Genomic DNA, 26,046 nt, shown 5'->3' with positions numbered 1-26,046 from the left:
CCTAATCAGCGAATAAGAAAAGCGCTTCGAGTACGACTTCACGTTTTATCAATGTTCATGAATACAAACAAAATATGTGTGTAATGTATAAAGCATTTTTATTAATAACTTATTATCGTGTGTACCTAGGGTTGGCCTGCTCAATGAGTTTGAGCTAGGATACTCTCTTAATCTGCTTCGCCGGTGAAAAATTCAGGCACCTCCGCCATCGAGAACTATAGTTTTGCCGTTAATCCATTCACCCTCCCTGCTCGCCAAGAAGCAAGCAACCCGGGCAACATCAATGGGATATCCGTTCCGCTTCAGTGGAGACGCATTTGCCGCCATCTGTAGATATTAATATAACCATTCAAATAAGAGTTTTCTCAGAACCATGACAAGAACTTACTTGCTGGCGCTCCTCGGCGCTATAAGCCTCTCCATTGGGTATGTAGTTTACTGATACGTCATGGAACATGTCGGTCACTGTGCCTCCAGGTGCAAGGGCATTGACGGTAATCTTTTTGTCCCCGGCGTCTTTGGCAAATGAACGTACGAACGACTCAATGGCGCCTTTCGATCCAGCCTATTATCAAATGTAAATTCCAGAACAATATCAATGCCTTTAGTTCAAAACAGTCCGGGGAGAAAATAGCGATTTGTGAAATACAAAATGTTGTAAATAAGAAGCAGAAGAAGAAGGGAGAAAGAAAGCAAGAAGTATCTTGAATACTGACGTATAATGCATGTTTAGGCACAATCATGCTGTTAGCCGTGTTGGATGACATCAGAATGATTCGGCCGCCTTCGCTAAGGTGCCGGTACGCTTCGCGAGCGACGAAGAACTGTGCGCGCGTGTTGAGACTGATGACACGATCGAACTCTTCCTGCGTAAAGTGTTAGCCAGCATATAGCAGCTGAATGGTTTGTCTTGAACATACCTCAGTCACATCACCAAGATGGCCGAAGCTGACCACACCCGAGTTACTGTAAACGATGTTGAGCCCGCCAAAATGGGCGACCACGTCGTTCATTAACTTGACGGTTTGCCCTACATCTCTCACATTAGCCTGGAAGGCAACTGCATCTGACCCCAGTTCCTTGATCTGGGCAACGACTTTTTCCGCCGGCTTGCTGGAGTTTGCATAATTCACGGCTACTTTTGCTCCCAGTCGACCAAATTCGATGGCAATTGCTGCCCCAATTCCCCGGCCAGAGCCTGTTACAAGGGCAACTTTGCCGTCGAGACGGTAAGGAAGATGGGGAGTTGACATCTGATGATAGTGCTTCAGGTGAAACGAGAAGGGGGCAGGCTGGATGAGCACCTCTCAATTACTGTTAAAGAGTGATAACTGAGACGAGTGCTTTCCTTGAAGTGTCCTGGAATGACACCCCACGGTATCGCCGTGGCTCTATCCTTATAGATTCCTTGATATCCGCCGCACGGGTTCCTCACCATCCTGTTCGCCACTTGCAGCAGTGTGGCGCCAAACTGCGGAATGCAGTTGTCCGAATTGTCCGCTTTCAGTTTCACCTCGGGAATCTCTGGGGCGGAATGATGCGGATTGAACCTCCAATCGTATTTCTCGGGCATTTATCGGGGGTCGGAATCATCTCTGTCATTATCCCGACTTTACGATTTTGCGACACGGACTATCAAAGTCGAGGTCTGATCACCGTCGCTGACCCGCAAATAAAGTTAGACTTAGTGTACACCCCAGGTCTAAGTATACTACCCAAATACAGTCCGGCTATATACTGTAGTGGTTCTAAAGGAGGGGAGGAAGTGGTTTATCTTTACACCATTACGCAACCACAATCGAATACATCACAAAAGCACACGCTCATACGTACGACTCGAGTGAGGTAGAAAAAAAACCTCGTATATACTGGTTTACCGTCTCAAGTAGTGGTTTTTATTTTCTTGGATTTCCGTATCACGAATATGGTACAACTCCCTAGTCTTGAAGGTTTGAAATTCGTGTCCCAATACTGGAGCCGAACATTTTGTCTAATATACCCATATAGATGTATTAAGTTGCCAGGCTGCGCTCTATGAGTGGGCTGAGAGCTATGACTTGAAGGACCCGATCCGCCTGTCTAACTGCATTGCACCCAAACTCAGGGTAAGCATTCTCAAAATGCACTTGATACCGACATATTTAACGTCAGGGATGCTTATAGATTGACTACACACACGTTATGGGTAAACTTTGGGAGGCTATGCCAGCAGATGAGTTCATAAAGATGGCATTTGACCCGAAGTTCTTGGGGAACCCACGCCTCAAAACTCAGGTAAGCTCCGAAGTCCCCCGTTTGTAATATGAATGGGGACTTCTATTGCTTAAACAAATCCTGCGACTCTGTATTGGTCCATTAAACACCCTTGAAGATCTGCCAGCTAACCTACTAGCTTGAAGCATTTGGTCGGAGCGATCAAGTGGGCGCAAATCAGCAATGATGAAATTATGAGCCATCAGCAGATGCGTGTATCTCACTTGAAATACGAGGACGATGCGATGGTCCACCTCGATGCGAAGATGCATGCGCACGGCAGGTGTGCTGTGTGGTACCGTAGGGTAGACGGCGCATGGAAGTTCGCAGGTATTGAGCCAGACAAGGGATGGAATGAGGTTGACAAAGAGTTGGGCAATAAGTCGGTGTTTGGTTTCTAGTTTACTTGTAGGAAATTCGTTTGTATACAATTATGATTGAGATAAATAGATTTCGTGTCATACGTTTGAGAGAACTTTTAATGTGAGAAGGTCTTGGTTTCCTCGGTTGCCATAGTAGGCATATGAGACTGTGTAAAGAATACTCATTTACCCATCGAGCTATACTCATGGCTGGGTATCGTTTCAGTACTCCTCGCTCTATGCTGTCGCATTTCCTATCAATAGAAACCCTACCACCACCAAAGCAACAATATTCCTCATATGAACCGGAATATTTTTTCCGTGTGGATGTTCGTATAGGATCTTCACATCCGCGATACCAGCCCATATCCAGCATATCAAGAATATGCCTAGCACCTTCCTCTCTCTTAAAATGAGTAATATATATACGAAAATGCCAGCAGCCAGGTTACGACCCGTCGCGGAAGGGAGGAATGTGGCTGTGTCAGATGTTGCACGAGGAAACCCAAACTTCACAGACCCTGCATTTGGTTTCTTGTTAATGGAGATTCTGCCTCGCGATATTGAAAAAATGCACCTACATGACAGTGGTTCGATAAATGTTCCCAATATACCAGAGTAAATGAGGAGGAAGCCGATAAGACCAGCGAAGGAGTCTAGAAAGAGTGAATAAATTTGAGACCAGCTTGATGTTGACATATTGACAGGTATAAAATGGCAATATCTCAAGGTAGGTTATTAATTTCTTGATTGGGAATGATGTAAATGAAGGTGGAATAAAGGGCTAGACCGGGAGGATCCCTTTGTAAATATACGGGAGTTCCTTTCGAGTCCGATCTGTCCGACACAGATCATTTAAATCAAGATCGCAATTATCCCGCTTAAATATTAACATAGTAAATACCGTGAACGAAAGGAACGTGAACTGGACATCCATCACGTGCATTATATTGACCCTTTATAAGGCGATTTAAATACTTTTAATTTTCATCGGAAGTATCTTATAATCGTCGTTTGCAGATACCGCAAATATTAATTCAAATATCTTTACTCTATATCAATTGATGTGTGACCAATAATTTTAACTAGCAGCACGTAATGGCCACAGGTGATAGCAGTGTTTCGTCCCGGATACCGGCATAGGCTTACGCCTGTACGTGTGAGATGTACATTGTGTACATCCTACCAAGGTACATTCGGGCTGAGCTGCATTTCTGACAAACCCAATATTTCGAGAGGATCGATACGAGCGAAGATGCGATGTGGCTGTAAAACTGCATGAAATAGCTGACTGTATGAGAACATGCAGGACAGGACTTGCTTGGCTGAGGGCATAAGCACTTGGCATCCCCCGGGCTTTTGTCGCTTAATTCCGAATTGTGCGAATTGTCCGAGTATGCCGAGCTGTCCGAACGACACCAGAGTACTGTACCAGGTAGTTTCAAAAAGCCACATTCAGCGTCGTCTTTCAACACTTGTGTGCGAAAGTCGAAAGGTATGTGCATATGTACATGCACGTCGCAAAAGGCGCCGAGCATAAACCCGAAATCGTTTGTACAGTGACATGAACTTCAAATAACCACGATTATATTGACGGTGACTATTGGACAGTCTTTACTTATCATGATGCCAAAGATAATCACACTCTAGCAGTAGCCGAAAGTGTCGTAGTAATATCCTCGGCCAATTCCACCTAACATTGCTTGCCCCACAACAGAACAGTGCTATTTTCGTAACTTGCACAAGTGAGAACCCGGCCGCCGGATTGATTGTGAATACATTCAGACCCTGAGAAAATGACTAATGAAAGCAGACAGTCTTGATTGTGGAAAAGGGTCAGGCCGCACTCTAAGGGCATGAGTAAAACTGTTGTTACCGTGCTTTCAATTCATTGTGGCTGCTATCAAGGCTGGACAGAGAGAAGTAACTCAGTTACTTTCGCCACCATATGATATGGGACATTTGCGCCCTCAACTAGACACTCTATAGCAGATTCATTGGATGTTTGCATATGTTCGGGCACCCTAAAACTAAGCAAGTTTCGGAAAGGGGGACTTGTGGGAGTTGCCTACCACAGAAAGACTTTATTCACCTGTTGTGCGTCAAGTCCTTCAAATACGCGCCATGCGACACATTGTAAGGAGTTTGTTTATGTGATTGGAAAATAAAGACAGTACTGCATTAATCCATGCTAAGCTTCTGAGGACCATAACCAGAACCTCCTGGATTGGTGAACATTGGACCATGACGCATTCTTTACAACTCACGCGTGTCGGCCAAGCACTGTGACAGGGCTGCTTCGAGATGTCTCGCTCCAGCCACATTCGTGGTCTCCACGAGGGTGCGAACCTCGGCAACCTCGCCATCCGTGAGCTGGACCTTGAGCGCAGCCCAATTCTCCTCCAGATACTTGATCCGCTTTGTGCCCGGGATAGGGAAAATATCATCACCTTGCTTGAGCAGCCAAGCCAGGGCAAGCTGGCCCGGGGTGATATGCTTCCGATCGGCAATTGCTTTGAATTTGTTGACAAGTTGCACGTTGGCCTCGTAATTTTCACCCGAAAAGCGTGGAAACCCAGCTCTCCAGTCGCCTTCCTTCGTGATTGCGTCCTTTTGATTGAGGGCGCCCGTAAGCAGCCCTTGTCCCAGCGGGGAATAACAAACAATTGCGACGCCGAGCTCGCGCGCCGTCTGGAGAAGGTATGTACCACTGGGCCCCTCGACATCCCGTTCGAAGACCGAGTACTCGATTTGGACCGCATCGACATGTGCAACCTTGCATGCGCGACGCAAGGTGTTAGAGCTGACTTCCGACAGACCTATGTATTTGATCTTGCCCTCACTAAGTCGTCATCAGCCAATTTATACTCCTGGAATAGAGCAGAGAGTGAGAGAGAGCGTTACGCTTTAAGCTCGGCAAGTGCCTTCATAGTTTCCTCGATTGGGGTGTTTGGGTTGGCCCGGTGCATGTAGTAAAGATCAATATGATCTGTTCCAAGAATCCTCAAACTCTCGTCGCAAGCCTTCTTAGTATACTCGTAGGAAGTGTCGAGCGCCCAATCGGCCGCGCCCTTCACGAATGCGAACTTTGTGGCGAGGAAGATCTGACTCCTTTTTCCAGACCGTCTGATCCATTTGCCCAGAAGCTCTTCGCTATCACCATACATACTATTTGTGGGGGGCGTCAATCCCTACATACTTTCGAAATTTGACTTGAGAGCTTACTCGGAGGTGTCCCAGTGCGTTGCACCCAGTTCTAGGGCACGGTCCAGTACTGCAAAGCGCTCCTCGTCGCTGGGAGCAGCCCCGTACATGAAGGACATGCCCATCATCCCAAAGCCAATGGCTGGGATATTAGGCCCATTTTTACCTAGCTTTCTAAGAGTAACGGCGTTTGGTGCCATGGCCACAGTTTTGAGTCTGGTGTATACTGCGAAGTCTGTAAATAGCTCGGTAAATAGAAGAATTCCCAGGAGCTCTAGATGAAAGTGTGTTTAAGCTGGCGAGGTAGGATTTTGAGGAATTGACCGAAAATGATCGTGTAAATCCGACGCACACACTTCTTTTATCAAGGTGCAGATGGTTACATGCTATGTAATCAGCGGGGGCTTCGGCGAACTGGTTGTGCCGGTGGAGAAAATCTTGTACGACAGAAAGATAGGATGTGTTGCAGACATACATGGCATCTCACCCAAATCCTGCAGCCACCAAACTACTCCGATTTGTCAGATCGGCAGAACTTCGCAGCGATCTTTGAAACAGGCCGGTTCAGCATGCCTCGTATTGAAGTGATATCAATCAAGCGCCAACGCTGACCAGGTGCTTCTGATTCTAATTAGGACAGGAATATTGTGGTTGGCTACTTCCTCATCTTACTTTGGAAAGAATCCTCAGTTATTGGCGCAAGTTCAAACTGGCGACATTTCAGCCTGCACAGTACCTCATCATATCCTACCCGCTGTGTTGGATGACCGATCGTACTGTTGCATTTCTGGGACAACTGTAAATCATGATTTGAGAGTAATAAGTGGCACTTGTCACATCGTTTTCGCTACTAAGAACACACACGTCACTAATTATTTTTATACAGTCATTCTAAAGATGCAAGCCAGATGATAATCAGAACGTTACAATCTATTTCCATCCTAAATAGAAAAATAAAATAAAAAATAAAACAGCGCACGTCTATACACAATCTCTAAAATAATAAACTCCGAGGTACCAACAAGGGTTAGTATGGCTGATAGTACCGATTTCTAACACTTGCCAGAAATATCACAGGCGATCTTTTCAGCCAGGGCATACACGGTCGACTGTGGATGTCCAGGCACTAGCAAGGGAAACGCAGAAGCGTCAACAACTCTCAGCCCCTGAACGCCGTAGACACGGGCCTTCGAGTCTACTACGGCATTTGTATCATCGGCCCTGCCCATGGCACAGGAGCATGCCCCATGATATACAGTTTGGAAATTCTTCCTAATGGCGGCTTCAATCTCGCTGTCCGTCTGAATATCGGGGCCAGGGAATGCCTCTTCTCCAATAACAATGTCTTGCATAGCCTGAGATTTCCAAAATTCCCTTGCCCTTTTGAAGCCGCCGATCGATACTTCTATATCGGCGCGATCGGTCAGGTACATAGGGTTGATGGCTGGTGCGATGCTCGTGTCATTCGAAGTGATCATGACAGATCCCTTGGATCGCGGGGTTATCAGTGCTACCGCAAGTGTGGCATACTGATTCCCGTCATTGGGATCGCCTGTGGTAAGGACATTGGCGTCACCAGAATAAGACGAAAAAGTAACGAACTCGACCTCGGGCCAGTCATCTGGGTATGTAGCGAGAGTCTCCAATGTGGAACTGCTCAAGCTTGAACGAGTGCTGTTAGGAAGCTTTTCCCACGCGAGAACATCGGCCCCGGGGCTTGTGAGCATTCCTTCCGCTTTGGTGTCGAAAAGTATTTCTTGTTGGGAGAGAACAGCGGGATTACCTAGCGACGAGGCCGTGACCACGTTTACGGCATGCGAAACGCCGAAGAAGATGTGATCTTCGATGTTTTTTCCGACACCAGGCCTGTCACTGATAACCGGAACACCAACAGATTCCAACAATTCAGCTGGTCCCACACCGGAGACTTGGAGCAACTGCGGCGATCCAACCACACCTGCTGACAAGATCACCTCCTTGCGAGCGGAGAGGGTATAGCTATCGCCTTCCGTACTAACAATAATGCCTCTTGCCGTCTTCGACTCGTCGAAAATGATTCTTTCTGCCAGCGTAAGCGGGTACACAAAATAATTAGGGTTTCCAAGGGTTTTCCTCAGATAAGCCGTCTCAGAAGATGCTCGAGTCTGCTTCTTAGCATCTATAGTGAAGGTGGTGAATGCAGATCCAAGCAAACCGCCGCTGTTGAATCCTTGTTTTCGAAGAGGGACCCCAATAGCAGCGAGGCCTTTTAAAGCCCATGTGGAAAAGGCGTACGCCCAGTTAGGAAACGTAATAGAAACCGGTCCATCCATGCCTGATACCGACGAGTCATACTCTGGGGTCGCATTTTGAAGTCTTAGGTTGTTGTTGGGAGGGCTATACGCTGTGCTCTTCTCGAAATAAGGCAAGAAGTTATCCCATGTATAGCTGTTATCGCCAACAGCGTCTGCCCATCTTTGATATGATCCTATGCTCGCTCGCTGGTAAATCATGAAATTCCGTGCGCTACATCCACCAAGCATTTTGCCTCGGGGGTAATGGAGTGATGCATTGTTGGCTCCCTTTGCTCAGTATTAGAGGCTGCGTCAATCAAGGTTGGGCAATATGCGCTTACCAGCTGTGGTGTGGTTACATAACCCCAGTCGGCCAAAGGCTGCCAGTCGTCAACTGACTTGCCTGCCCATGCTGCTGCAGTTGCCGGTACATCGGTGATATTTCCAGTACTGAGTTCATAGAAAGTCCCAGCTTCGACCACAGCAACACTACCGACTCCTTGTTCGACAAGACGACTTGCGAGAGTCAGACCGGCATTACCCCCACCAACAACGACATAGTCGTAGGTAGCATCCCGTCCTGGAACACCAAATGCAGACGAGAAGAGTGCATCTGGATCAAACTCTCGTGGGTTCATGGATGGGTGAGGCCGCTTGATTGAAAGGCTGCATACTCCCGATGCCAGAAACAGAGTTACTAGGCATGGAAGTGCAACTGGATGCCTCATTGGATCAATGAAGCCTCGAGGCCAACTAACGATGTAAAGTGGAGTGGGTAAATAATCTCAAACTTAAAGAATGGTTTGGATTACGCGACGTTCCAAAGCCTTCAGCAGTAAAGAGTTATGAAAGAGAGGCTGCAAAATGAGGCGTGGGAACGAAGGCTGGGTAAATCAATCGCTCTAGATATTGGACATTCAGACGATTATATACTTGTAGACATCGTATCGTGAAGTAGCTTTCGGTTTGCTCGAGTCGAGGTGCCTAGAAGGCCGTCTGACTGCCATCGCTGACTGGAAATGGATCGGTATCCAGGCGCTTCGAAAACACCCTCATTATGGATTGACCTGGCTTGTCTATGGTAACACAGAGGACCAGACCCTAGAACCTGGTCTTGTCGGTTCCGTTGATATGCCTCACATGATGAACCAGCAGCTTGGGATGACCTGCATCCTTGCATTTGGCTTGCATCCTTCCACGTGGCTTGGATCCTTTCATATGGGTGTGCGAGGTCAGATCACCCAATAGGTGACAGTGCTTGCTCGAGATATAACGCCAGCATGATAGACATCAGATCTAATGCGCAGGTACTCGATTGATAAAAGGGGAGTGATGCGATAAGCGCAAGCCACAGATTGTGAGGTGAGCACCAGGTTGAAACGTGACCAATAAAGTGGAATTGCGAATTGCGAATTACCAAGAGCGAATACGAGGCTGATATATGGCTTGTACAGATACTTGAACCACAATAATGGGGTATCAATGAGTCATGAAAAGGAGATGCATAGAATCACATTCAATTTGGAACCATATTGACGGTATATTCAAATTTTCTCTTGTAAATATGACTTGAATTGAAAAAAGATCTCTTAAGACGTTGAGCTCTGGGTGCATGGTAAGAAAGTGGGAGTTTCACGTGTATTGAGGCTGGAAAGGGAAATGAGTGTTCCGTGGGGGTCTATATGCTGCGCCTTGAAGGAGTGGACAGCTTACTCACGTCAGATTGTTGGTTAGCCTCTTGGTCAGCTTCCCGACCAGCTGAACCTTAACCCTGATTGACTGGTATCTTGGAACTCTAAGATAGCGCTCTCAAGAGGATTTTAACGACCGTTAAGAAGTTACATTTCATTCCGAGCGTCTGTTTCAAGACAGCTTCGATACATATCAAAGAGAATTTTGGGTAGCGCTACATCCAGAGAAAGCTCGCAAGCCTGTAAAGAAACCTTTCAAGTTTAGGATGAAAAAACAGTTAAGCGTATCTTTTCCAGATTGTAACAGCTCATGGCATCGTATACTGTCTCTTCTGCGCACCATGTACTCTACTGGCAAGCTTTGACACCAACATTTGCAGATTAAGCCCGCCTAACAATTGAAATTCATCATGGGCAGCGATAAGCATCCTCCGGATCCGCCGGGTCATGCGGAAGAAACTTCATTAAAACACCTACATCAACAAGCCGCACTTGTCAGCAGTTCTGGTAAAATGATCAGGTTGGATGTGAACGGGAGCTGAAGCTCCATATATTTGCGGCGGCCTGGGGCTGATCCAGCTGCTTCTGCCGCTATCAGTCAGCGGTTAGATATCCCACCACTACCAGATCGTCTGCAACTGTGGCCCTGATCAGTATCCCTCCAATTTATCATCACTCATTAGTATACCCAGTACTGTAGGGCTAGCCACTCTGGACCCCTGGACCCGTGATAATAGCTCAGCATTCTTTTCGATTACGTTCTTCATTCATTGGGCGGCATGACAAGGAGAGTTCATATAGCTAAATGTCGCCTATTAATGGGTTACATTGGCTACAGTCTTCTATCAAATCGCCTTAAGAACAAAAAAATCATTCACAATTGAAGGTCATCTGAGAATATGAAGTCTTCCATATCCATTGTACCGCGATTGAAACACGAGCACATGACTATGACGACCATAACCTGATCCGCCTAGTGCATCGTCATGCACATACACGCCTTTGCCATGACCACAGGTCTGATCCCTGGCTGAGACTCTGGGAGAGCTGAAAAACTGGATGTACCGGCCCTAATCATTCGTGTTTCGAATTGACGCAACAGAAGTCGAAGGTCCGTCTGTACAGAAGTCCTTGAACAATTTGTATGTTGACATGGAGCGGCGGCGACGGCTACGTAGTACCCAGCAGAATTTGGGTATCGTGAGGTTAGACTTTCGACACGTTTGCTCTTTCCCCGGCCAAGCACGTTGAGCCAGATGTACAATGGGCTGCTTAACAGGAGTCCATCAATCAGCTCGGCTTGGGCCTTGACGTACTCATATGAAAGTTACATGGGCTTTGAAGTTTACAAGTGTACCCTGTTGGTTATTGGGGGGAGATGTGCGCTACAGTGTACCTATTCCCACTCACGATGCGGAGGGAGGTGTCTGATCCGTACGTAGCTGCGATGTCAAAACAGCTTCCGTCACACATGGCAACTAGTAATGCTCAGGGGACTGAGATCTTGTTCCATACCGGACTAATTGCCATTCTATCGCCGACCGAAGGGATTATCTGGGATAACACATATCTATAACACCCAGTGTATTGTGACGCGAACAGTCCAATGTCCAAGGTGGAACTGCCCTAAACTTAAGCAGGCAGAAGACGCTGTGCTTGGTCACAACCTCCAACTTGGAAGTAGTGTATATCAGAGAGGTTAGGCGCACTTATGGGATTTATTGGCGTAGCTTGGTGATTCTTTGGAAGATGGCTTTTGCGGGTGGTCGGACTGATGGGTGGGGAAGATGTGGTGTGTATGGTGGGCACCTACTATTTTCTAACAAATGCACTTCTGTTCTGCCTCTGGTCAATGAGGATGCTAACATCCTGTGACCCTTAAATGAGCGCAGGACGATCGGTTGAGTTCCCATTGGTGGCTGTATGTGTTATGTCCGGAAACCCGAGATTCCAGTCTCTCGACACATGCAAGGATACCCGCGTGGCAGATTGACTGGATTGCATCTTGCCGCTTTTGTCCGATGTATCCTGTAGACATGGGATCGGTCCGACCCTCGCTTTCTGCATGGCCAATCTTCAATATCACAAGGTTCTTTCTAAACTCGGACAAGTACGAAGCGGTTGAGGACCCGTGGCTTACTATCCCCGGGGAGAAGATTCTCCCGAACTACCTCCTGCGAAGCCGAAACTGGTTGGATACAAGGACTATTCAACGCTGTATGAAACCTAGCTGGCCGTTGAAACCTCGCCACACATGCAAAACATATATCTCGGTTTTATTCGACAATTTCTGTGATATCGCCATACCTGAGTGCACGGGAGTTACATGTGCCTCGGGCTCGCTTTTTTATGCAGGAGCTGTACCTAGTCGGGGTAAATCCATAGAGCCAGCTTCCAATACAAGCGTTTTGGTGGGGCTCGGGTTTTGCGTGGGTCAGACGAGCTGCATGGGGAAAAGCGGGCGAGTCAAGAGTTACCGCTATACCACGATAAATAGGCCTATGATAACGGCAGATCCGTCTGAAAATGCTGTGATGAGTTAAATTTTACAGAGAGTACCTACACATTGAACCTAGCGAACTTTCAACAATTTGTCAAAATGCCAAAGCAAGCAATCATCCATCCCTCCATCGAGAGGGTTGATATAATCGAGACCCCTATTCCCGAACCCGGAGCCAAAGAGGTGGTTATCAAGACCGTTGTTGCCGGGGCAAATCCAAAAGATTGGAAGTTTTCCTTGTGGTAAGTCGCCATCCATGACCAAGTTGCAGCCATATGATGCTGAGCAAGCAACAGGGAGGAATGGGCCCAGAGCGACGCCCTTGATCCGGAAATAAAATCCCAGGTACCGCCCAGCCCAGGCGCTCATAATAGTGGCGACGACGTTGCAGGCATCATCTATTCGGTGGGCGCGGACGTTTCCGAGTTCAAGACAGGTGATCGCGTGGCCGCTATGCACGTGACGATCACAGAGAACGGAGGCTACGCAGAATATACTGTTGCGCCAGCCTATCTGACGTTCCACATCCCGCAGCATGTGTCTTTTGAAGAGGCTGCCACCATGCCAACCGCAGCTCTAACTGCAGCACTTGCCCTCTATAGCGACCTGAGAGTTCCCACACCGTATGATTCTCAGCATATTAGGGACAAGTGTAAAAACGTCCCTTTCTTGGTTTACGGCGCCACGACGTCTATCGGTGCATTTGGTGCCAAGTTAGCCCGTCTTTCGGGGTTTTACCCTATCATTGGCGTTGCCGGACGAGCGGGCGAGTTCGCGAATACCTTGGTTGACTACGTCATAGACTATCGTATCGGTGAAGATGCTGTTGTGCAGGCAGTCGAGGGGATACTAAAGAAGGAGCAACTAGGCGGCAAAGTTCCTTACATTTTGGATGCTATCAGTGAGCACGGCTCACTCGAAACAACCCTCCGTTTGGTCGATCCAAATGGCACCATTAGCGTCATGCTACCCCCAAAGCTCTTTGCCAGAGACCCGAAGAACTTTGAGTACCCAGCTGGAGTTACTGCTATCAACGCTGCCACGCCCCAGGTCTTATCGACACACAAGGACTTTGCATACCTCTGGTCGCGTTATTTCGCTAAGCTTCTAGAAGATGGAAGATTGAAGGCGCATCCTTACGAGGTTGTGCCTGGGGGGCTTGATGGTGTCTTGACGGGACTGCGAAACTTGCGCGATGGGAAAAACAGCGGCTTCAAATATGTATTCAGGATCAAGGAAACAGATCTCACAAAGGGGCCTAGAACTCATACAGCAAAGTCCTCAACCTAGATTAAACCCTAGTAAGGGTCTCACTTACTTGCCATGTTAAACTTCCCTGACTAGATAGCGTGCTAAATTTTTTTTTTCGGCCCGTCTACCACATCGTAGGTTTATATATCCTTGAAATATGCCCTCTTCTCGTAGTGTCATTTTTACAGCGTGGGTGAGATACTTCCTATGAAATCTCAAAGTAACATATCGGCGAACGAGCAAGGTTAGAGCCCGTTTGGCAATTTGGTGGGCGGGTTTACTGCCTCACGGAGAGATTCCAACTTCGAAATTGAAGTCATACTTTCTAACGGTACTATCGGGGGTTGAATTTGTTACTTAACTAAATCATTTGACACCGATCAAGCCTACCAACGGGATTGGTTTTGCCCACTGTGGTTTGGACCAGCAAAGCGAAAGATTATTGATGCAATATACCTGGGAAAGGAGCCTTGGCCGCTCTCCTTATCGTTATATAGAGGGCTTCAGATCTTCTCATCTATGCGTCCCTGTTCCGTCCTTCTCGGGTATAACATACCCTCCACTGACCTCATGAACTCCATCATTGCCCCCGGCCAGCTCTGTCGGCTGCCAGCTGCCAGTTGATTGGGTGTATATGGGTTCTTGCATGGGTTGCCCTTGAGGTTGTTGATATGCGTATTGGCTGGTGTACTCCTGCGGAGGAGGGGGAGGGTATTCGTACAGCCCTTGAGAGTGAGTTGCTACGTCCCGCCTCCGTTGCCGCCGGCGGTTCCAGAACATAAAGGCGATACAGCCGAGCAGGAGCAGGCCCCCCAACGTTGCGCCAACGGCGATTCCTGCCGCCGCCCCGGCGCTTAGACCGCCCTGTGCCGTGGCTGTTGCCTGAACGGCGGCGGTTTCTGATGTCGTTGCCATTGTTTGGCTGGAAGGAATGCCTGCCGACGTCGCCGTTTGCTGGGAGGCAGATGTTATAACGTTGTCGTCATTCCGACGCCGGATTGGGATGCCGTACGCCATCATAGTCCCCGGTGCCCGAAGCGACTTGCTCTCGCCAGCCACCTCATCACCATTGAGCGTTGCCTCAACCGTGGTGAACGCCGTTTCAAAGTCGATGTTGTAGACGCTCATACATCCCAAAGTTGGACCCCATGGGTATGTGTATCGACTGGATGTGGATGCACATACGAAATTCCCGACTCTGCGTGCGGTCAGTCCATGCTCGCTCAATTATCAGCGAGTTCAGAGCTCCTCACGAAGGACAACAGGTAGCTCTGGTCTCAGTGGTGGAGCCACCAGTAAATAAAGATCGACATCTTTCGACATAGCCAGACGGGCAGACTCCTGGCGAGTAGTAGTTGTTTTGATACGGCGCGTAGTTATCCGGGAAACATGATGTCTGGTGGGGTTTGCCATAAAGCCAGTAGAAAGTCGAGGATGTCTTGACCCAGTACAGTCCATCCGTCGCCAGGCAGTCTGCCGGCGGCGCGAAAGCAGTCGTTAGCGCGCCTAGAGACATTATGTAGGTATGCGCGCGCGGATCGTCGATCCGCGCTCCTGATACAAATTATTAATAATTAGATAGAAAGCCAGGTGCAATGCGATATCAATAACAAAGACGCCAACACATCTCACTTATAGCGCAGCAAAAGAGATTTGTAGAGAGAAAAGGTGAAGAACCGCGCGCCTGAGTTGATAAAAGCCTAGATGCGATTGCCCCCATGTCGCTTTAGTCCAAGGGCTGTGCATCTCTACTGCCACTCCGGGAGCTGCAGGGCTGGCATGGGGGTTCCCATCTGCCGGAACCCATGGCTATGGTTGCGCGCGCGAGATGGTGAATTCAGCACAATATCAGCGCTGTACCATCTCTGGGCATTAGGTCTCTTGAGACCCGCCCGAGATGCTCCCATCATTGCCTCAAACGTTATAATGTACCCGCAATCTGACAGGAGGTCATTACTTGTGAGCCTGATTGGCGAATCACAAGCCTCCGCCCAGGCGCTGGCGCTGCATCTCTGTGGCACAGCAACCGCAAACTATATCCACCATGCCCATGGATCTTCAAGGGAAGTTGCCGAAAGAAGCGCACGGTTGATAACAGGAGTCACTTCTCTCTAATGCTGTCGATTCAGTTAAGAAAGTCACATGCCCTATGAACGGCCATAAACTTGGACGGCTGTGGGTTGCGCCTGTGACTTTCAGGATTGAAGCTTCCGCCAGATCTGTTTGTTCTTGAAACTGGATATTGGCTGTACCCAGGTCGTAAATCACACATTGGGTGCATCTGTGTCTTCCATCTTAACCTCAATCCCATCCACCATTATCCGTCCGCGAGATGGCACCGGTTTGGCCAGCACGACTGTCTCAATACCTGCAGGGCTGAACTCCTCGGGTCCCATGGGCAGCGCTTCTACGTCAATCTCCATGTTCAGCAACGCCTTCAGAATTACGGAGCTGCCCGCCTTGCTCATGACCTCGTTGGAGTGCTTGCACAACTCGGAGCAGACGCACTCGACGCAGCCGTGCTCACAGTGGCAATAGTCCACCCGCTTCACGGCTTGGACCAGTAGCAAGTCTATGAAGTCGAAGGCTTTGGTGCTGATTCCAGAGCCTCCAGCACCGCCTTTGGCGTCGTAGAACGTGAGCCGACCTGGTCGTTTTCTTTGCGTTTCCTTCTCCGCAAATTCCTTTATCCCAAACTTGCATTCCGTCCGCACATCTCCGGGCATGCTGATGACGAAATTGGGCATGAGGCTGAGAACGGCATGCTCGGCAGCGTGGATGGCACCTGCGACATTAAGTCGACGGTCGACTAGGATTTCCAATGCTTTCTTCGGCACATCTAGCCACATGCCCTTGCTATACCGAATGATGGGCGGGTTATCAACATGGACAGCATCCAGAATCCTTCGCTTCTTATCGATCTTGAAGTAACCGAACACATTTTGCGTTATCCTGATGGAACCATGGAAAGCACGAGATAGGGATCCGGGGATTTTGCGGATGACCTCGGTCTCAACGGGGTCGATATCCGTGAAATCGCGCTGCTGTGTAGTCCACTCGACCTTGACCTTCTCAACCTTGGCTATCATCTTGTCCGGCTGAAAGTCCCGGACCAAATACGAATTTCCCTGGTGCAAGAAGATTGCGCCGTCGTATATTGTGAAGAAAGCACGGGATGCCTCAAGCTCTTCCAGGACAATGTTCTGACCATGAGAAATGTCCACAATCGCGAAGTGGTCCTCCTCAGTATCGCGTATCGCTACGAATCTGGAAGGAACCGGACGGAACCTGTCGTGACAGTGGTAATACCCAAGGTCATCCTTGATCAATCGTTCCTCGGAAATCTTCGCCAAGTCTTTGGTGAAGTATTTCGCATCGTCAACAGGCCGAATAGGCATTTCATATGCAGCACATTGAATGTGCCCTTCCAACACTAACATATTGTCCAAGTCAACCTGAAGGGCACAGTTAGGCTTTGTGAAAAGTTCGTCCGGGTTCTGCATGTAGTGCTGATCAGTAGGAAAACAGTCTCCAACAAGAACCGATAGCGAGTCTTTGTTACGTCGCCCGGCTCTGCCACTCTGTTGACGCAGATTGGCAATGGTATAAGGGAAGCCTAGCGTGATAACACAATCTAAGGTGCCAATATCAACTCCCAGCTCAAGTGCAGTCGTTGCAATGATGCCCATGAGCTTACCCTCGAACATCTCGCTCTCGATGCGTCGACGATCTTGAGCAGTGTAGCCTCCACGGTAACCCATAACACGAGCCATGCATTCAGGACGGCCCAGTGATTCAAGTTCAGACTTGGCCGCCGACACAAGAGCCTCGCATTGTTTTCTGACTCGACAGAAGGCGATGACTCGGACTCCTCGCAATATGAGCTGGCAGAACAACCGCGCGCATTCGCCTAGGGCATCACCGCGACCGCTAGAAGGATCACCTGGGTCTTTGTAAGGTGTATTCCAGCATAAGAACTCTTTCCGGCCCGAGGGTGAGCCATCAAAGTCAACTAGATGGACATCATCAAGGCCGAAGATGGTCTTGAAGTGTTCTTTTGGATTCGCCACTGTGGCGGAACAGGATATGAATCTGACACGACGGTTACCTACCGCTGCACATATGCGCCGAAGCCGTCTCATGATGAAAGCGACGTGTGAGCCCATGAGCCCATTGTAGTAGTGGAGCTCATCGACTACGACATACTTCAGGTTTTTGAGGAATGTGCGCCATCTGTCTTCCTGAGGAAGAATGGTGATGTGCAGCATGTCAGGGTTGGTGAAGATGATTCGACCTTCATCGCGAATCTGGTTCCTGTCTCGCATGGCCGTGTCACCATCGAATGTTTCAACAAGGACGTCCTCAAGCCCAGGCATGTATGATAACATGTCCTTGAGGCTGCGCTTCTGGTCTTGTGCAAGTGCCTTTGTTGGAAAGATGTACATTGCCCTAGTGAGGAAATCCTGCTGTAGCGCATGGAGGACAGGCAGCTGATAGATGAGCGATTTCCCGGAGCTCGTCGAAGTAGACACAACAACATTATGCCCGGCTTGGAGATGGTTGATTGCCTCTGCCTGATGCGCGTAAAACTGGGTAATGCCCTTGGCATTGTATAAGGCATTGACCATTTCCTGGCTTAACAGGAAATCAAGGTCGCCATAAGCAGGCTCCTGAGCCTCAAAGACACGATGGCCGTCCGGTACGATTTGACCTGTATACCAAGAACTCTCTTTCAGCTCCTGTATGATCTCTGGAATGGCCTTTCTCTCTTTGGGTATCGTCTTCGGTATTGTGCTTGGCTCTGGTTTAGGCGTAGACGGTATGGACTCCGAAGGAACAGGAATATAGGGCTCAGCTTCTTGTCGGAGCACGAGCTCGGGATCCAATTTCTCCTCCACACATCGGTTCAGAAAAGCGTTGACAGCATTTGTAAACTTCTGGTTCCGCTTCTCGATTAAAGAGGTCATCTGCTTCTGGCTAAAGACTGGCATCTTGAGATCTTCGTCTCGAAGCTTCCGATTGGGTTTAGTTGGCTCCCCGGTCTTCTTGCTCTGAACTTGACGCTTCAGGTCACCGTCAATGAACTCAAGGTAAAGGACCTCGCTGCCACTGGGTCGGGGTTCGTCAGGGTGACGGCCGGCCAGGTCATCCATACCCGTGAGGCCCCCAACAGAGGCGTCAGGTGCGGGACCTTGCGTCCTGAAGTCATTGGATCTGCCAGATTTGAAGATTGCGTCTCTTTCGGCCCCTTTGATATCGATCTGAAGCATAACCTCGTCGACATATGCAAAGCTGATGCCTTCCGGCCGCAGCGCAACGATCGCCGCCACATCTTCGATGAGGAGCTTGCTCTTGGTGTGAGACTCGACTGCGGTCCTGATCGTGTCGAAAGTGGTAGCAAGATGCTTGCGAGTGGAGCAAAAAGTGAACACAAGATTAAGCGCCCGGTGTGTCTTATCCAGTTGCTTGAACAAGGGTGGCCAGTCTATCGAGCATTCGGCATCGGCACCGGGTGGTGCGGTCCTCTTTGGGTGTCGATTCCGAGAGTCCGTGGGCGGGCTGGTAGTATGGGGCGTTGTTGGCTGAAGAGGATCCGGTTGGTCTTGAGATGTGCCTGGAGCTGAAGCCGGATCGGCATCGTGGATGGAGGCTGTTTCTCGGGACCCTTCATCGTCATTCCGCTTACGTTTCCGTCGTACAATCCTGTTTGAGACCGTGGCGGCCTTCAGCGAAGACATTCTCAACTATAGTCGTGGTGCATCGAGTACCAGGTTTGTCTGGCATTGACAATCAATACTCAGATGCTGATGATTGACGTCACAGACCCCTAAGGCGTGAATGATCAAGGTGACAAGGGACTGCGCGTTCTACCGTGGCGCGACCTCACGTGACTTCGGGTAAGTGGTGCTTAACGCTGGATTGGCCGCCCAGGTGACAACTATGCCAGCTACGATTAACCATGGGGAGGATACGTATTCGCCTTCTGCGATATCATCGAAACGGCTCATGAATGCAAGCTATAGAGCTTCGGAATCCTGCCTCTACTTACTTAGGAGACTTTGTGCCCAGGTTTCTAGTAGAGCATACTCTAGTCCAATATCTGACCAAGTTTTGAAATGAAACGGACGATTTTATTCCGACAGTCTTTCAGTTGTGATGTGTTGAAGACCTCTAGACTATCCGTTGAGCCACTGTCGCCTCGCCTCTAGCTTCAGTCACCTGCTCCTGACGAAAACGCCGACTCTACTCTCACTCGCAGCTCCTAGAACCTTTCCCCACCCATCGCGGTGGATAACGCTCCTTGAAATCAATGATTATGCTTCGTATGACCCGTACTGAGGTCTTTCTCCTGTCATTTCCTGGGGTATCGTTGAGATATGATGCAATTTTAGCCTGACCCTTTTTTCCTAGGTTGTCGCCAAGCCCCCTGCATGCCCTCATTTTTGTTGAAAAATCAGGACTCCGGTTGAAACGCCCATGATGTATGCTCAAATGTAAGTCACAATGTCATCAACGTGACATCGTTATGCTGTTGAAAACGCAATAACGCCTTTGCTCGTGCTGCCGTGTCCTACGGCAATCCTAATCCAGCGCCTCTGCTTGAACGCCGTTTGTCTCGGTAGGAGGCACAATAACCTCTTCATTGAGACCCTTTACCGTAAGACCCTGAAAAAGTTCAAAAATCGTTCGTGGTTGGTGGAAATCGTTGTTTACTGGGACGGAATGTCAGTATAACTACGTTAGAGCAAGCAGAGTTTGCAACCTACCAATGTTGATCAGATACCAATCATTCATGATCTCGTCAATCAAGGCCCGGCTGGGCGTGCCAGACTCGTGGCAGTGCGCCCAGTCGACTCCCAATCGGAAAGCCTCATCCTTCCACGCGAGGAAGCTGATGCTCTCGACGATGGTAGGCTGCACGATCTCCTTGCCCGGGAAAACACCCCAGGTAACGGCGTTAGGGCCTTCAGATGGCGCGTTTGTCTTCAGAGACCCAGTCTTTGTCACCGCGTAGTAGGAAAGGTCGGGGTGATCATGAATGCGCGGCAAGATCTGTTGGAGGACCTCGGGGGAGACAAGGAGCTCGAGGTAGGCCTTCTGATAGACATATCCGTTGGGCGGGCCCCATCCATGGACAGGGTGGTTAGACTTGACACCGTTGACAGCAGGTTGTGAGTTGATTGTCAAAAGTCCGCGCTTGTTTAGATCAATAAGGTCCTGCTTGATGGAGTCGGCTTCGCTGGTGAGTGGGGCTTCGCTCCACGGTAGTGAATCGAGATCCTGTTCGACGTATCGAACAAAGAGGCTGGCGATATCTTGAATTGATTTTGGCTCTCCCCATTTCTTCCGGTTCGACTCGTTCGTGCCAGTAAGACCGATCCCGTAGGCATCGAGCTCTCCAAAGGCGGGAGAGCGAGAATCACCCCAACGGCCGTTAGGGAACTCGTCCCACTCCTGAGTTCGTGTAACGTACGACTTTCCGCGGTTGCGCCAGAAAGCCGGGCGCACATCCTCCTCGCGGCGCCCGAGCCCAAGGGACTGCTTCCAGGGTAGGGCCTGCTTCCTGGGGCGGTTGTCGGTCGGCATCCAATCAAGCTCCTCCAGAACCATGCGGGTAGCCTGGGCAAGATTCATGGTGTAGAAATGAAGATGCACAATGCCAGCAGCCAGGATTTTCCGACACATGTCAGCGACCAAGGTCTTGCCCAGTTCTCGCACCGCGTGATCGTCGTTCTTTACCGGCTCCAATGCTGCCATGAAATGCTCTGGGATCTTGCAGTTCATGTGCTTGGCTCTCCGAAGAAAGCTAGCGTATGTGGCAATTGGCATGATACCGGGTACGATAGGGATAGTAATACCTCTGTCTCGCACCTTGCCTACCCATCTGACAAAGTTGTCGGCGTCGTAGAACATCTGGGTGACGATAAAGGTGGCACCCATGTCGACCTTTTCCTTCAGATGGTCCAGCAGCTGGTCCTCGTCCCTGTTGTCGTCGCATCCCTCGGGGTAGCCAGCAACACCAATGTCGAAGTGGTTCCCATACTTTTTGCGGATGTGTTGCACCAGGTCCCTGGCGTACTGAAAGCCACCCTCCGTGGCAGTCCACTTCTCCTTCTCCCTCGGCGGGTCTCCTCGTAGCGCCAGGATATTGGTGCAGCCGGCCTTGTAAGCCTTCTGCAGAGCGTCATTGACCTTTCCCTCGCCCATATCGGTGCAGGTAAGGTGCATGCAGGTCTCGAGCCCGAAGTAGGTCTGTGCCTGGACAACCATTTCGCAGGTGAGCTCGGCAATGGTGCCGCCAGCACCCCAAGTGATGTCGATGAACTTGGGGCCAAAGTTGTACATGCGCTCCATACGATCGTACAGGTTGTGGACACCCTGGGTGGTCTTGGGCGGGAAGTACTCGAAGGAGAAAGACGGCTGGCCCGTCTTCTCGGCGTCCGCCAGCATCTCGTTGATATGCATCTTGGCGGCGGCGACGGCGACGGCGATGTGAGAAGCGGAAGCTGGGGCTCAAGGGGGGCGGCCGAGCCGGACAACTGTTTACTATGGAAGAAAACTGTGAGCTTGTTAGCTGATGATCTCCAGAGATGGCCGATTGTCGAGATGCCCAAGAACCATGCTGCAGTGTCATTGCAGGGCGACATCCAAAGCTTGCAGGATACACCCTTGACCCTTGGGAGTCGGGCTCGGGAACCGTTTTGCATGACAACATGACAGGCAAGGAAAGTAAGTGTCTGTATTACCTTGCAATCTGGCGGACGACAAGACGCAGCATAGAGACCCTCGAGCGAGAAGTCTGGACGCAGATGTAGACCAAGGCGTGTTCTGTCAAGTCTCCCCTCTCCAGCACGCAATGTCACACAGAAGTATGTATTACAGGGAGGAGGGCTCTCTCAAGGGATGTTCTCGAAATTCTTTGCCTCGCCTGCCCATGCCGCCGGTAGGTTCGCTGGACTGGGAGGTGGGAGGTGCCCAGATGGAGGGTCGGTCAGCATCCACCTCAGTGCAGCTCCGAAAAGTGGCGGGCCGCTCATTGGCTGGAAGCCATGCAAGTCCCCTTCTAGGACCCCTTGGGCAAGTCGACGCCGCCAGCCCACGTTGGTTCTGCGTGGGTTTGCTGCCAATGAACGGCGAGTGCCGGTCGGTCAACGACACTAATCATCACCCGTCGATTGCGATTGCGCAGATTTTCTACAGACCGTCTCACTGAGGGTCGAGCTCGATGACACTAACGCCCAGCACCAGCAGGCCTGCAAATTGTGCCGTTCAAAGCTGGCGATGATCACGGGCCGCCATTCGTCGGTTCCTGCATTCTACTCGGGGTTCTCTGCCCAGGCGTCGAGCACGAATCCAACGGCCCTCGTTGCCCCTCCTTACCCCTCCATTCTCATGTTGCGGGTGCTTCGGTGAAAGCAGCCACTGAGTGCTGAGTGCCCAGGTGGACTGCCTATTTGCTGGGAGTCTGGTCAGTGAACTAGACCCTGGCGGCGCTCCCCCCCCCACCCCCAACCCCTGACGTCGTGCTCTTTTTGGGGGAGAGACAGAAACACCCCGCATTGCCCTTCTTGACCGCCTTGCGAAGTCGCCAGCAGAAGCCCAGTGCACGATGCAAGGGCCAATTCGGTGCTTTTTTTTTTTCTTGGGGGGATTGGATTGCTTCCTCGGCGCCAAGACCCCCCCGACTGGCTCTCTAACAAGACTTCACCCCTTCACAATAGCAAGGGCTTGACTATCCATCATATAACGTATTGCTGTGACACGTAGTTCTAGACATCTGCTTGAGCTACTGAAGGTTTCCACAGGTGACCCCCAGCCGGACTTTGTTTCCATTGTTTACACGCCCGGTGGCCCTGATTCGGTGTTCTGAAGACTATGGATCAATATCGCCGTGCTCTGGTGGCATGTTTTCCACCCTCGGCCCTTTTAATCGGAGACTCGGCGCACCCCTGAGATTCCTCCAGCGATTGCTTTGCTCAATGATTTGGCGATCAAAGATGAACCACCACCGCTCGAATAGCACTTGACCAACTTCCCAGCCGCTCGTGTCACATGGAGAAGACCCCCAGATCCGCATTCCCTCGGCACTGTCCTCCATATCGTAAGCAAACTTGACCAGGGCCAGCGGGCCCGAAGCCTCCGCGGGTCTGAATTCATCGGGCATGCTAAAAATGGCAATAAGTCTGTCCCGTGCCGAAGGCCAAGGGAGGAAGTCGAAGAGCGGGTGGTGTACAACGGTCCTTTGGCTCTCAGTTGGCGCCCAACTCGTCGCCATCATAGTGGGCATCGGAGACAAAGTCGGGTCATTGAACGGAGAGATGGCGTTGAGATCCCACATGCTGGCCTCGCATTGCAGACAGCTTGCGATGCGGAGAAAGGCCTGAAGCAACTTGAGCTCTGGCATTGGGAGGAGGTAAGAATCTGGAAAGGTCCAGGATATTTGTGTAGAGTCCACGATGCCTGACGTGGTAGAAGAGTCAGACGAGAAGTCCAGTATCGAGGGGTCGATGGCCAGAGGTTCTTCTGATGTCAGTATATCAGGCATTACAGGGTCGAAACTGAGATGTGCCGCAGTTGCAGCGACCCCATAATCCGTTTCGGCTTCGGCTTGACTGGCCAAACTGGTAGGGACAAGACTGTCCGTAGGCCAGTTGTTAAGGTTTATATCAGACGCCGACGATACGCCAGGAAGTGACTCTACAGCAAGTGCTGGGTTTTCCTCCACCCCACCGCTACACGCCCCTGCGGGTTTACTGGTGCTGGTCTCTGAGATTCCGTCTTGTTCATGATGAGTTATCTCATCACCTTTTTGCGCTTCGGTAGCCTGCTCGCAACTAACCGACGCACTCTTACCGAGTCGATGCTGCCGCTTACGTTGCCCTTCACATAGTAAGGCTCAGAGACTTGGCCAATTCAATGTTGGGTACTTACTATAACGACGCTGCGCTAGTACGTTCAGAACCCTTTTCCTTTCAGCGGCATCGTTGTTAATATCCGGGACTTCCAACTCTGGCGGAGCTTTGTGGATGCGTTGCCGAGTTCTCGGCCTCTTTCCGGCATCCGTGACCGGGTTTCTCTCGTCGGCCATCATCACACGTACTAGTAGAGTCTGGCACACGGTCTCGGGATCTCAAGGGCAAGGGTGACCGTCAGACTCCGCCTCACAAGATGCATACCTCTTTGACGTTGACGGAGATGATTAGTCGCCAAGCGACCGTTTACCGAGCGCCAGAATAACGAACAAGCATGACGACGTGCCCTGAGACCGACTATATAAGTACTTGTCTCTGCACTCGCTCAGATGGCTTGACTCAGGAGAGGTAAAGGACGGCATAACCCTTAAACATAACGCCTCGGAGAAAGTGGGGCACGTATTACGGCGGTAAGCCCCACTCCCGAGGTCCTCCGAGAGGTCCGTTCGACTTCAGTCTGGCGCTTACGACCTCACACTCTGATCCAGATAACGACCTTAATTACCTACGTAGGAATCATTTACTCCGTGCTGTCACATTCAATCAGCAGCTGTTTAGATTTGGGTCCAGTGCTAGCAGAATTTGATGCCAATCCCATCCTAAGGGACCGCGTTTAGACCGACCAGCATAGGGCTTGTGAAAAGCTTCACGTCGACGCTGTTGGCACCGATGTATTGTGACCTCTACAAACTTCACACTCTACCTACCACACCATTAACAGCGGCCCGCTCCTCTACTTCATTTAACCATCTGCTTGCTTCTCTCCCATTCCGATTAAGTGCTGTCTCGTCGTACTCGACTTTCGTGGTGCCCCTGTCATTGTTGTCGGCCCAGTCCTGATTCGTAAGTACAGTTTCTCCACTTCCAAGTCGGCAGGTATTACGCTTGTGGTAACAACAATAGTTAGAAGACTGACCAGGAACTTCGGAGAAACTCAGCGGGATAGATTTCGACTTCGCCATAGGATCTTCACTGAACTTTGCTTATAGGCATACAAGTAAGTGCATAAATATCATGAGCACAATCTGCCCACTCTCCTGGAGTATCTAATTGCGGACAATTGATGAAGTGGAACGCAATGTCTTGATTGTGGGAGTATGGAACTCAATTCCATTAGAATTCAATCTGGCTATATATGAGAGAAATTGAGCCAGATACTTATGATCTATGATTGCGATCCTCTGGAGCCGGAGGCCCGGAGATGGTTTACTTGGCGCTAGACCACGTTACCTTTGAGTAGGACCATGTTGGCTTCCACACCCATCTCGTGAGGCAATATAGCGGCTACCCAGCGCACGTCATCAACTGCGACTTTTCCTTCTTTCTGTCAATAGAATGATGTATCGACAATGATTCCTCACTTAGCGGTGCCGAAGAATTAGCGTTCCGGTGTTGTTTTGTTAGTACAAGGACATCAAAGTAAAATTCCGTTGACACTCGCATTCTGTTTAACCGGGCGACCGACCGTTGGACGTGTCATGATCATGCAGGGAATAACTATCGTTTGAACGGATCACAGTGCGTGCAAATGTATCGTAC

At 50.0% G+C, this 26,046-nt stretch overlaps 8 protein-coding genes across 8 annotated transcripts; 1 reads left to right on the top strand and 7 right to left on the bottom strand.

The window, feature by feature from the left end:
- Positions 1-192: 192 nt before the first annotated feature.
- JN550_002329 (uncharacterized protein) lies at positions 193-1,253 on the bottom strand (the record flags this gene model as incomplete). The annotated part of the gene is made up of 4 exons (XM_049313613.1): positions 193-327; positions 389-565; positions 717-866; positions 921-1,253. 4 exons carry the CDS (start codon positions 1,251-1,253, stop codon positions 193-195), a joined length of 795 nt encoding a protein of 264 aa, XP_049175620.1.
- Positions 1,254-4,796: 3,543 nt separating this feature from the next.
- Positions 4,797-6,019, bottom strand: JN550_002328 (uncharacterized protein; the record flags this gene model as incomplete). The annotated part of the gene is made up of 4 exons (XM_049313611.1): positions 4,797-4,837; positions 4,883-5,457; positions 5,520-5,783; positions 5,841-6,019. The coding sequence occupies 4 exons, from the start codon at positions 6,017-6,019 to the stop codon at positions 4,797-4,799; spliced, it is 1,059 nt and encodes a 352-aa protein (XP_049175619.1).
- An 852-nt stretch (positions 6,020-6,871) lies between these two features.
- Positions 6,872-8,730, bottom strand: JN550_002327 (uncharacterized protein; the record flags this gene model as incomplete). Its single annotated transcript, XM_049313610.1, has 2 exons — positions 6,872-8,380; positions 8,434-8,730. 2 exons carry the CDS (start codon positions 8,728-8,730, stop codon positions 6,872-6,874), a joined length of 1,806 nt encoding a protein of 601 aa, XP_049175618.1.
- Positions 8,731-12,382: 3,652 nt separating this feature from the next.
- On the top strand, positions 12,383-13,573 carry JN550_002326 (uncharacterized protein; the record flags this gene model as incomplete). The annotated part of the gene is made up of 2 exons (XM_049313609.1): positions 12,383-12,525; positions 12,580-13,573. The coding sequence occupies 2 exons, from the start codon at positions 12,383-12,385 to the stop codon at positions 13,571-13,573; spliced, it is 1,137 nt and encodes a 378-aa protein (XP_049175617.1).
- Positions 13,574-14,047: 474 nt separating this feature from the next.
- JN550_002325 (uncharacterized protein) lies at positions 14,048-15,050 on the bottom strand (the record flags this gene model as incomplete). The annotated part of the gene is made up of 2 exons (XM_049313608.1): positions 14,048-14,732; positions 14,788-15,050. The coding sequence occupies 2 exons, from the start codon at positions 15,048-15,050 to the stop codon at positions 14,048-14,050; spliced, it is 948 nt and encodes a 315-aa protein (XP_049175616.1).
- A 748-nt stretch (positions 15,051-15,798) lies between these two features.
- JN550_002324 (uncharacterized protein) lies at positions 15,799-19,272 on the bottom strand (the record flags this gene model as incomplete). The annotated part of the gene is made up of 1 exon (XM_049313607.1): positions 15,799-19,272. One exon carries the CDS (start codon positions 19,270-19,272, stop codon positions 15,799-15,801), a length of 3,474 nt encoding a protein of 1,157 aa, XP_049175615.1.
- Positions 19,273-20,116: 844 nt separating this feature from the next.
- Positions 20,117-22,000, bottom strand: JN550_002323 (uncharacterized protein; the record flags this gene model as incomplete). Its single annotated transcript, XM_049313606.1, has 2 exons — positions 20,117-20,247; positions 20,302-22,000. The coding sequence occupies 2 exons, from the start codon at positions 21,998-22,000 to the stop codon at positions 20,117-20,119; spliced, it is 1,830 nt and encodes a 609-aa protein (XP_049175614.1).
- Positions 22,001-23,408: 1,408 nt separating this feature from the next.
- Positions 23,409-24,623, bottom strand: JN550_002322 (uncharacterized protein; the record flags this gene model as incomplete). Its single annotated transcript, XM_049313605.1, has 2 exons — positions 23,409-24,313; positions 24,467-24,623. The coding sequence occupies 2 exons, from the start codon at positions 24,621-24,623 to the stop codon at positions 23,409-23,411; spliced, it is 1,062 nt and encodes a 353-aa protein (XP_049175613.1).
- Positions 24,624-26,046: the final 1,423 nt, after the last annotated feature.

The sequence above is a fragment of the Neoarthrinium moseri genome (genome assembly GCF_022829205.1).
Source record: "Neoarthrinium moseri strain CBS 164.80 chromosome Unknown scaffold5_Wmoseri_CBS_16480, whole genome shotgun sequence".
Taxonomy (NCBI): Eukaryota; Fungi; Ascomycota; class Sordariomycetes; order Amphisphaeriales; family Apiosporaceae; genus Neoarthrinium; species Neoarthrinium moseri.
The sequence above is the reverse complement of the archived record's forward strand: the minus strand, read 5'-3'. Positions and strand labels throughout refer to the sequence as shown.